The sequence below is a fragment of the Eriocheir sinensis genome, chromosome 57 (genome assembly GCF_024679095.1).
Source record: "Eriocheir sinensis breed Jianghai 21 chromosome 57, ASM2467909v1, whole genome shotgun sequence".
Classification (NCBI taxonomy): domain Eukaryota; kingdom Metazoa; phylum Arthropoda; class Malacostraca; order Decapoda; family Varunidae; genus Eriocheir; species Eriocheir sinensis.
Window position 1 is genome coordinate 2,113,809 of NC_066565.1, and position 10,990 is coordinate 2,124,798.

Sequence of the window (10,990 nt, forward strand, 5' to 3'; positions counted from 1 at the left end):
TTTGAGTTTTTCCTATTGAGAGTTTAAAAAGTTATCCTCTTAAGTAATTTCTCGTTTTTAGAAGTTTTTGCGTTGAGATTTTTTCCTTTTCAATCATTTTTTCCTTTTCCTATATGTAATTTCTCATTTTAAGAAGTTTTTCTGTTGAGATTTTTCCCTTTCAATAGATTTTTCCTTTTCCTATATGTAATTTCTCATTTTAAGAAGTTTTTACATTGATATTTTTCCCTTTCAATAGATTTTTCCTTTTCCTATATGTAATTTCTCATTTTAAGAAGTTTTCCGTTGATATTTTTTCCTTTCAATAGTTTTTTCCTTTTCCTCTGTGTAATTTCTCATTTTAAGAAGTTTTCCGTTGATATTTTTTCCTTTCAATAGTTTTTTCCTTTTCCTATATGTAATTTCTCATTTTAAGAAGTTTTTACATTGATATTTTTTCCTTTCAATCATTTTTTCCTTTTCCTCTGTGTAATTTCTCATTTTAGTTGCTCATTTCAAGTACTATTTGCATTGATATTTTTCCCTTCAATATTTTTTTCCTTTTCCTATACTTAACTTCTCCATGGTTGAGGCTGGCGGCTTTTCAAAGTCTACGCCACTCACTCTCCCGTACCTCTATCTCAACAATTCGATCTTTTCCCTTATCCAGACGCGTCATTTAAACATCATCTTAAACTTACAATATTCTCATTCGTAGGTATATCATTCAATCCTATATGTCTCGGTTCTGTATTTTCCTCATCCGTTAGTGTGGCATTGGGCATTGATACCTCCATCTTCGACAGTCTGTATTTCTCTCGATCCTGAATTGTGGCATTGAAACTCCTATCTTCCGTTTCCTCTGTTTATCTTGTCAAGGGGTGCGCTATTTAAACCCCTGTTATTAGTTTTCTTTGTTTTACTTTATGAGTTTTCTATGTTAACCCGTCCGCTGCGATTGTCAGGGATTTCGCCTTCACTGGTAGCCTGGTAACATACACTCCCAGGTCTTTCTCTACCTCTGTGGTGGATAGTGGAGTGTTTCCCATGTGGTATTGGTATGCTGGATATCCCTTCACTGGTAGCCTGGTAACATACACTCCCAGGTCTTTCTCTACCTCTGTGGTGGATAGTGGAGTGTTTCCCATGTCGTATTGGTGTGCTGGATATCCCTTCACTGGTAGCCTGGTAACATACACTCCCAGGTCTTTCTCTGCCTCTGTGGTGGATAGTGGAGTGTTTCCCATGTGGTATTGGTGTGCTGGATATCCCTTCACTGGTAGCCTGGTAACATACACTCCCAGGTCTTCCTCTACCTCTGTGGTGGATAGTGGAGTGTTTCCCATGTGGTATTGGCATGCTGGATATCCCTTCACTGGTAGCCTGGTAACATACACTCCCAGGTCTTTCTCTACCTCTGTGGTGGATAGTGGAGTGTTTCCCATGTGGTATTGGTGTGCTGGATATCCCTTCACTGGTAGCCTGGTAACATACACTCCCAGGTCTTTCTCTACCTCTGTGGTGGATAGTGGAGTGTTTCCCATGTGGTATTGGCATGTTGGATATCCCTTCACTGGTAGCCTGGTAACATACACTCCCAGGTCTTTCTCTACCTCTGTGGTGGATAGTGGAGTGTTTCCCATGTGGTATTGGCATGCTGGATATCCCTTCACTGGTAGCCTGGTAACACACTCCCAGGTCTTTCTCTGCCTCTGTGATGGATAGTGGAGTGTTTCCCATGTGGTATTGGTGTGCTGGATATCCCCTCCCAAGGTGCAGGACTTTACATTTTTCTTCATTGAATTGTAGCAGCCACTTTTTGTTCCATTTCTGTAGCTTGGTGAGGTCTTCTGGTAGGAAATCCGCGTCAAGGGGTTAAACTCATCCGGAACTGTACCATATATATTCGACTTTCTATATTTTACGTCATCCGGAGGTGTGGTTGTCAGGCATCATTCCTTCACCCACAAGGGCATACGAGGACCAAGCGTTTCAGACCTCAAACAGCTGGTGGATATGGACCATAGTTAGGCTACGGGCTGTCGTGTGTTAGAATTTAGAGTTGAGATGCAGTGATTTCGGCTAGTAGGCAGCCTGTATTTAGCTAGTTGTATTTACCTAGTTGTAGTTTTCCAGGGCCTGGGCTTACGCTCATATGGTCCCGTCTCCATATCTGCATTTATCCAACTTTTCCTTAAAGCTTTGCACATTCCGTGCCGATACTACATCCTCACTTAGTCAGTTCCAAACCTCTATATTTCTTTGCGGGAAGCTATATTTTTTTATGTCTCAAGCATCTTCCCTTCCTTTATTTTTTACTATGTTCTCTCTGTGTGTGTGTGTGTGTATGTGTGTGTGTGTGTGTGTGTGTGTGTGTTCCGTTCACACGTCCACGGTACCATACCAATACCTCACTTCAATTCCTGTTTTTATGTCTCAAGCATCTTCCCTTCCTTTATTTTTTACTATGTTCTCTCTGTGTGTGTGTGCGTGTGTGTGTGTGTGTGTGTGTGTGTGTTCCGTTCACACGTCCACGGTACCATACCAATACCTCACTTCAATTCCTGTTTTTTCGGGAAGATTAATTTCAGTGCCAGTATATCTGTTATCAAACTCGTTCATTCACGGAACACGCCAGACGCTTCACGATATTATTTGTTCCGCCGCCGTGACATAGTTATCGGTCTATTTATTTACGTACGTGCCATATCATACCGCCCCCAGTACAACGCCGTAGGTAGGAAATAGAGGGTGGAGTTGGTGGCCATGTCGACGCTTCATATAGTAAACAATGACCCCAACGTCGTACTCAGCCGCTTGTATTTCCCGACTTCCTATTTCCCGACTTCCTACCCCAAATCTGTCTTCTGGGTTCAAATAACGAAACCCATTTATAGTTATCGTCAAAAGAGTTAGATCCTGGTGTTTCTTGGCAATATTAGGGGGCTCAGTGGTGCAGTGGTTAGCACACTCAGCTCACAACCGAGAGAGCCCGGGTTCGATTCCCAGGCGGAGTGGAAAGATTTGGGTGGCTTTTCCGATACCCTACGCCCCTGTCCACCCAGCAGTGAATGGGTACCAGGTATTAATTGGGGGTTGTGTCCCGTCTCCTGGGGTCTGTTCCCTTCTCCTATAATTCCTTCCCCTTCTGTCTCTCTCCGGCATATGACCACAGATGTTGCGCCGACTAAACCAAACTTTCCAACTTTTCTGTTAGTCAATCTCCGCTTTACCGACTGAGCTGTCATAACATAAGTGACTGAACCTTTAAATTCTATCCTTCCTTCCTTCCTAACCTTCTATAATTCCTTCCCCTTCTGTCTCTCTCCGGCATATGACCACAGATGTTGCGCCGACTAAACCAAACTTTCCAACTTTTTCTTGGCAATAGTTAGGCTTCAGAAACGGGTAAATACTGTCCTCCGAGTACGATAACCTGGCAACGTTGAACGACCCTTATGCATTTTCTGTCATTCACTGGGTTGGTTATTCACTCGACTTCAGTGTATAAGAAAACTGTAAAATACCGCTCTGTCAGTCTTGTCATTCAACCACGAGTACATTTCCCTCCTTATTCATTTCGTTATTGATTGATTCACCGTTAATTGCATGGTGGGGACATATGCGTTCACTGTTATTCAATTATTCACACGGTTATTCACTCGAGTTTCGTGTTTAAAAAATTATGGAAACGCGATGAGCCAATTTCGTCATTCATCCGCGAGTAGAAGACAAAGAGGGAGAGAAGGAGGAAGGAAGGGGAAGAAGAGGGAAAGGAAGAAGGAGGAGGAAGAGGAAGAGAGAGAGGGAATGGATGAAGGAGGAGGAGGAGGAGGAGGAAGGAAGGAAGGAGAAGAGGGAAAGGATGAAGGAAGAGGAGGAGGAGGAGGAGGAAGGAAGAGAAGGAGAGGGAAAGGAAGAAGGAGGAGGAAGGAAGAGAAGGAAAGGGAAAGGAAGAAGGAAAAGGAGGAGAAAGAGGAAGGAAGGAGAAGAAGAGGGAAAGGAAGAAGGAAAAGGAGGAGGAGGAGGAAGGAAGGAGAAGGAGAGGGAAAGGAAGAAGGAGGAGGAGGAGGAAGGAAGGAAGGAAGGAGAAGAGGGAAAGGATGAAGGAAGAGGAGGAGGAGAATGAGGAAGGAAGGAGAAGAAGAGGGAAAGGAAGAAGGAAGAGGAGGAGGAGGAAAGGGAAAGGAAGAAGAAGAAGGAGGAGGAGGAGGAGGAGGAGGAAGAGGAAGAAAAGACGGAGAAGGAAGAAATAAAAAATATATCCGCGTTTTGAACATTCCGACAACCCATCTCGGCACTCCGTAAAATCTATCCCACATCAACCCACCCCGTGTGTCCGTTCGTCCGTGTGTGGTGCTGAGGGGCCAATCCAGCGTCCGTAGTTTATAGTCGTTCACCAAGCACACAGTAAGGCGGTCAAACGCACCCACAAATCACTCTCGCGTTTGTCTGCAGCCTCAACCAGTTAACTAAAGTACAATTGCGTGTTTCCATGTTTGATTTTGTCCACCGTCGCGAGAGACAGCGTTCGTTCATAGATACCTTGAGTGTGTGTGTGCGTGTGTGTGTGTGTGTGGGGAGGGGGGGGTTATTTCAATGTACAAAATCCACCTTCATCATCAGGGGCTCAGAAATTTTTATAATGACGCCAATTTTCGCTTTTTTGTCGCGATTTTTACGTGGCATTTCACTCACTGTCCTACGCGTCAACAACAACAACAAATGACAACAACAACACCCACGTCGCATGAAAACAACATCAACAACAAAAACAAAAGCATAATATAACTGCCTCAAACCACCATCCATTTCGACATTCATTTGTTTTTTTCTTTGTTTACGTTTTCATAAGTTCATGTCGTTTATTCACAGTTCCAGTCGTCTATACTCTCTTGTTTACCTCTTGTGTTTTCTGCCCTGTGTCTCTCCTTTATTGCTTTTTCTCTCCTCTTCCTTTCCTTCCTTTCTCTCTTTTTCCCTTCCCTTCTACTTTCTTCCTTTCTCCTCCTCCTTTTTCTCTTCCTTTCCTTCCTTCCTTTCTCTTTTTTTCCCTTTCCTTTTATCTTATTTTCTCTCTATCCTTTTTCTCTTCCTTTCCTTCCTTCTTTCTCTCTCTCTCTTTTTTCCCTTCCCTTCTACTTTCTTTCTTTCTCTCCCTTCTCTTCTTGTTCTGTTTCCCTTCCTTCCTTCCTTCCTTCCTTCCTTCCTTCCTTCCTTCTTCCTTCCTTCCTTCCTTCCTTCCTTCCTTCTCTTTCTTTCATTTCCTCATTTTTATCTAACTTATCTTCTTCTCTTCCTTATTTCCTTCCTTTCTCTCCCTTCTCTATCCTTCCTATTCCTCCCTTCTCCTTTTATTTCCTACTCTCTCTCTCTCTCTCTCTCTCTCTCTCTCTCTCTCTCTCTCTCTCTCTCTCTCTCTCTCTCTCTCTCTCTCTCATTCTTTCCTTTCCTATCTTCTTTTTTCCTTGTTCTCCTTTTCTTTATTTCTTGCTTATTCCTTCTATTTATCAGGTTCCTCTTCCTCCCTATCTTCTATCTCTCCTGTTTCCTTCCTTTATGCGCATTTTTTGTTTCTCTAATTCTGTCTTTTCTTCCCTTCTCTCTCTTTCTCTCTCGCCTTTCTCCTATTCCCCTTTTTCTCTTCCTCCTCCTCCTCCTCCTCCTCCTCCTCTTCTTCTTCTTCTCTTCCTCCTCCATTCTCTTCTTCATCCTCCTCTTTTTCATCACTCTTTGGTCACACAAAATATAGAATAGGATTTGATATGTCTCTTCCTTCCTCCTCCTCCTCCTCCTCTTCCTTCTTCCGTCCTCCTCCCCCCCTATCATCACCCCCCCCCCCCCCCTCCTATCCTAGTCCGCATCCCTCACCACAGGACAATACTGGTCACTCACTTTACTCAGGATTATGTTTATATATACGTCGCGCCGGCGGGGGTGTGGGCGTCAACCGTTCCCTTGCGTACGTGTGTGTGTTTGTGCGCCCGCCCCTCCCGTGCAGCCCCCCGCCCCCCCTCGCCCCACGCCGCCCCACAGCACCAATGTAATCAAACAGGCGTGGGTGGGTGTGTGCATGTGGGGGTGTTGGGGTGTAGGGCAGCGTTGCCAACTATCGTACTCAGCGCATTGGATTTTGTGTAGTTTCCGACCGATGGCTCTTGCAAAAAAGAACGAAGCCCATCGATATTTAACAGTTTTTACGCTAACTTTAATTTCCTATCGTTGTTTGTGTGGTTACGACCGTCTTGGAGCCTAAAAATGATGAATCCAATGTTCAGCGTACGACAGTTTGGCAGCGTTGGTGTAGGGGTGTGGGGAGCTGCTGCGTTGAGGCGGGGTGCTTCAGGGAGGGTGTGTCGGGTGTGTGCGGGTGTGTCGTTACCTCGGGCCAGGCAGCCACAGTGTGTTGGGCATTCACCCTTTGTGTCACGCAGCGTCTAGTTACCATTCCTCTTCTATTGCCAATAATATAATAGTGTAATGTTATGCCGATGATAATAATAGGGATAATAACCCTTTGTGTTCTTGTAAAGCAAAATGTTCGTTCGTGCGTACTTCTCCTGTCCTGCGATATATTTTTGGTGTGCCATATTTGATGTGAAGTATTTCCTTGAGCTCACATGCGCCGGCGTGCCAGGTCCGCCCGCCCGCCCCTGCTGGATGTGTTACGGCTTGACACATATCAGACACACATCACCGAGTTGGGTCATACAGTTCCCGATGTACAAATTTGTGGCCATGTACAGATCCTTTCCCTGCCTGGGAGGCGCGTTGCCAGATACACGTTTTGAGACTTTCCGTCAGGATCAAATGTTTGAGTATTATTTTAGTGTACTATTGTAGCAGAATGATGGCTTTGTGATGCATGTTTTATTGCATTCCACTCTAGAGCTTCTATATAAATGAATTTATTATTCTATATATTATTATTATTATTATTATTGTTATGTTACTCACGACTAATACTACGTTACGTTGATACAGGACATGTTAACCTCCCTTGCTTTAATAGGACATTCCAGTGTTTGGTAGGTTGTAAGTGTTGAGCCAGAGTTACATCTTTAATAGCTACTTTGTAAGGGTTGTTTTATAGTTTTATTATTATTATTATTATATCCAGATAAGTTATTTTAGAGAGAAATTACTGTCGGCCTGTTGTTACACACAGACATTTATGTACCATATTTATTGTTATATTTGTGAGTGTTCCGGGCGGGGAGTTTGTTTCAGAATATTACCTCATTTGGGCGCCACTCGCCGTGCACTATACCACAACAACAACAAGAACAACAACAACAACAACAACAACAACCAAGGGGCTCCTGGCCCCGGCGGAGGCTGTGGCCCTCGGCCCCCGGCACTCCAGGCTGGCAGCAGGGGTGGCGGTGGTAGCCTGGGTGCCCCCACCACCCCTGCTGGCCAGCCTGGTGGCCGGGGCAGCCAGGGTGGCACAGGCCTCGGGGCGCCGGGGCTGGATGGACTGGGGCGAGTGTGGAGCACACCCGGTGTGTGGGGCGGGGCGGGGCGGGGCGGGGCGTGTGGGAAGGATATGCAGATTTTTTATCAGAGATTATATTTATGCAATATATGGTAGTGTTAGCGCGCACCAGGCACACCGCACCTCAGTGGACGTGTGTTGCTGTGTAGACTTGATGGTAGTGTGTTGAGAACCTTTCTTCAGAGGAACACTTTATCCAGAGAAAGTTTTATCCAAAGTCTATGTAGCCGTGGAGGCAGGGAGGGAGTGTTGGGAGGGTGGCGCACCCATGGCAAGGTGACGCTGGTCACTGTGTGCCACGGCCAGGCACTCGCTGCACTGCAGTGCCTCCCACAGGGAGTCTGGCGGCCAGGCCTGGCCGGTGTGCCACACACTGGGCCATGCTCAAGCAGTGCCTAGCGGCTGCTTTGGTCAGGTCATTCTGGAGAGAAATGTTCAGTTCAATGTTTATTTGCGAGGCCAACGCCACGCTGAGTGTTGGCGCCCCACGGCGGGGACACCTGGAGGGCCCTCAGCCCCACCACACCTCCAGGCGCCGCCACCACCACGCGGGGCACCACTGCCACCACCACCACCACCACGGCCACCACCGGGCCCCAAACTGACCAGCCCGGGGCCCTCCGGGTGCCAAAGGAAGAGTCACTGTGTGTGCCTGCAGTGCACCGCTGGTGTGCCGGCCACACTGTCCCGTGGTGGCCCTGCAGTGCCACAGTGCCTGCCTGGTGTGTGTGTACGTGTGCGTGCGTGTGCGCCCCGGTGGCGGCGACGCGGCCAGCTGTTTGTTGTTTTATAGTGTTGCCATAAGTTACCAAGTTGCCATTATTATTTCAGTGCCAAGTATTTTTGTTATATAGGATGATGCTATATTTTATTTTGTATCCTGTAAGGAAGAAGTCTATGGTTTAGTATAGGGCGTGGTGGAGGGGCGGCCCGGCGCATGTCACAGGGTGGAGGGACGCGACGCGCCGCGCTGGCCGGCCCGGCGGCCTGGTGGTGTTGTGCTGCCAGCCGCGGCGACACACCAGGGCTGGGCCAGGCCGCCGCGGCGTCTGTATTCTAAGTTGTCACCTGTTAGTCAGACATGCCAGCCTGACGGGCGCTGGGTGTGGGCACCACGCCACCACTGTCTGCCAGACCCACGCAGCACCAGGGTCACGGGCCACTGCCAGGGAGAGGGGAGGTGTGGGGATGCTGCCAGAAAGGGATGTGTTGAGCTGCCCTGGCCTTCAGCACTGGCCAGCAGGAAGGGTGGGTGTGTGGGTGTGTGTAAGGGGTTGTAGGTAGGAGAGTGTCTGGTGTGTGGTTCCGTGTGGCTGAGGCAGGGATGTGTCTGGTGTGGCCTAAGGAAGGGGTGTGGCTGGTGTCCCTGAGAGCAGAGGCATGGGTGGGGTGTGGTGTGGTGCGTGTCTGGTGTGGCTGGGGCTGGCAGGGAGGGGTGCGGCGAGGGGTCCTGTAGTATGGGGTCGGCTGTGATGGCTGACGCAAGAAATGTTTTACTTTCAAACCAAAATTCTACGAGAAAGTCAAGCAGCTCCGAGGGTTGGCATGTCTGGCGCCTTGTTAATCTGTACTGTCTAATGAAGGTTATTAATGTACGCGTAGGGCTAAACATACATTGGAATAAGTCTACTAATGCCTCCTATCTTAAGAGTGTTCTCCACAGCCGTGTGACATGCTTGCTGCTCAGCCACCTTCAGGCAAAAGCCATATGTTTCTTTTTGTCATTGTTAATACATAGATTTATCTTTTAAGTTTAAGGTTTACTTTTTTATTGCGAGTTTTACGCCACAACCAAACATGTGCGTCTTTGTGCGTCAGTGTGCGCGTCACAAAATGTCTCGTTCTCCTTTCTTGACAACCGTAATCTTTGCATGACTCAGGTCGCTGTTGTTTGGTAGTCAAGTGTGAGTAAAATTGTCTGCGGCCGCTGCCATGAGGCCGGACGCGGCCCTGGCCGGGGCTGGACCGCAGGCCTGACACAGTGTTGTCTTGGCCGCAGTTTTGACTGTAAATTTAACTTGTCAAAATCAGTCTTGGCATCAGTCCTGGCAAGGGTTTGGGCTGCAGTCAGAGTAAAGTCTGGGCTGCTGTCTTTGCCACAGCCTGGACCACAGTCTTGCCTGCCAGCCCTGGCCCTGGTCAGGTCTGCCCGGGTGGTGGCAAGGGAAGACAGTGGGAGTATCACTGGTGACGTAATGTTAGCGGCGCCGTTGGGTGCGGCGGCAAGCAGCACGCAACAAACCAGCCTTTGCTCAGAGGGGTGTGTAAGGTTACTGTACAGTGGTGACTAGCCTAGAGTCTAGACCTTCACGTTATTAAGCTAGTGACCTCGGTGGGACCAGCCAAACTCCATTGTAATATATCCAAAGGTTTTTCATATTTAGTGAATATTTCTATAGATTTCAACCTCTATTAGTGTTTTTTGTTGAAGAGAGAATATTATTAACGTAGGTTATCATCAGTCCAGGACAAAGCCATTGTCAGGACCAGGAGCAGCAGCCCGCGCGGCGACGACACGATGATGACGATGATCCTGGGACACGGCAGTGCTGCCCGCCACCGCGGGGGGGCGTGGCGCAGCGCCGGGGACACTGCCGGGGCGGCTGTGTGGCGGTGTGTGGTGTGGTGGTGTGTGGGGGGCTGGCAGCCAGGGTGCTGCTGCCCCAGCACCACCACCACCACACCACCCCAGCACCACAGCACACACACGGCACAGCACCACCGCCTGCCACAGCACAGCACAGTGGCAGCAGTGGTGGTGGTGCACCACAACACCACGGTGCTGGCGGTACAAGACACAGCAGTGTTCCTGGCGCTGTGCAGTGTGGGGGCCCAGCACAGGGCGTGGGTAGCCCGCCGCAGCGCTGGGCAGGGCGGGGCGGGGCGGGGCGGGGTCGCAGCACTGCTGGTGAAGACAACAACCGAGCCCTCCAGGAGCAGTGCCTCTTAGCTTAGTGTCACTCACAGCCTTACAGTAGATGCCTTGGCACAGTTGCCTTAGTGACGTGTGTGCGTACGTACGTAGCCGGGGCCGCAGCGCCGGGGCCCCGGACCTTGTGATCAGTGTATTCCACCCAAGGCGTTGTCGTCCTCACGGTAGCCTGTACGCAGCACCGCGGCGGGGGGGGGGTGACTGTTTTAAACTTGTTGACTCACAGGTGTCATTCCCGTTGTTACTATGAGTGCCGGACATTATTGGCTCGTTCATTAGCGTTGTCTCAGGTTTTAGGACGCCCAAGTCCATTTTTGTCAAGTTTACACAGCTCAGTAATCTATTGTTAGCCGGAGGGAGGAGGGAGTTTGTGTTGGGCCGGACGCCAGACTGTGGTGGCCGCGGCAACCCTGTGTGTGTGTGTGTGTGTGTGTGTGTGTGTGTGTGTGTGTGTGTGTGTGTGTGTGTGGCAGGTACAGTCATGCTGCATAATGCTCATCCTCGCGTCTGTCCGCCTCACCTGTCCTTCACACAATCAGCAGGTATTAACAGACTTACACAGACGTTCACCAGCCAGTCAT

General features: G+C 48.6%; 1 protein-coding gene across 42 annotated transcripts in view; it reads left to right on the forward strand.

Moving 5' to 3' along the window:
- The window catches only part of LOC126984507 (uncharacterized), a 65,755-nt gene that overhangs the window by 47,103 nt on the left and 7,662 nt on the right, over positions 1–10,990 (forward strand). For 13 of the 42 annotated variants that reach the window (XR_007736851.1, XR_007736874.1, XR_007736882.1 and 10 more), the window contains 2 exons: positions 698–1,283; positions 1,383–1,580. Coding sequence is in view for 5 of the 42 variants with exons in the window: in XM_050838233.1 (XP_050694190.1) it covers positions 987–1,283; positions 1,383–1,580; positions 1,678–1,858 (676 nt within the window). In the remaining 37 variants the exon portion in view is untranslated. Of the gene's footprint in view, positions 1–697; positions 3,248–10,990 lie in introns of those variants that run through there. The other 29 variants (XR_007736850.1, XM_050838230.1, XM_050838229.1 and 26 more) reach the window with 24 other exon arrangements.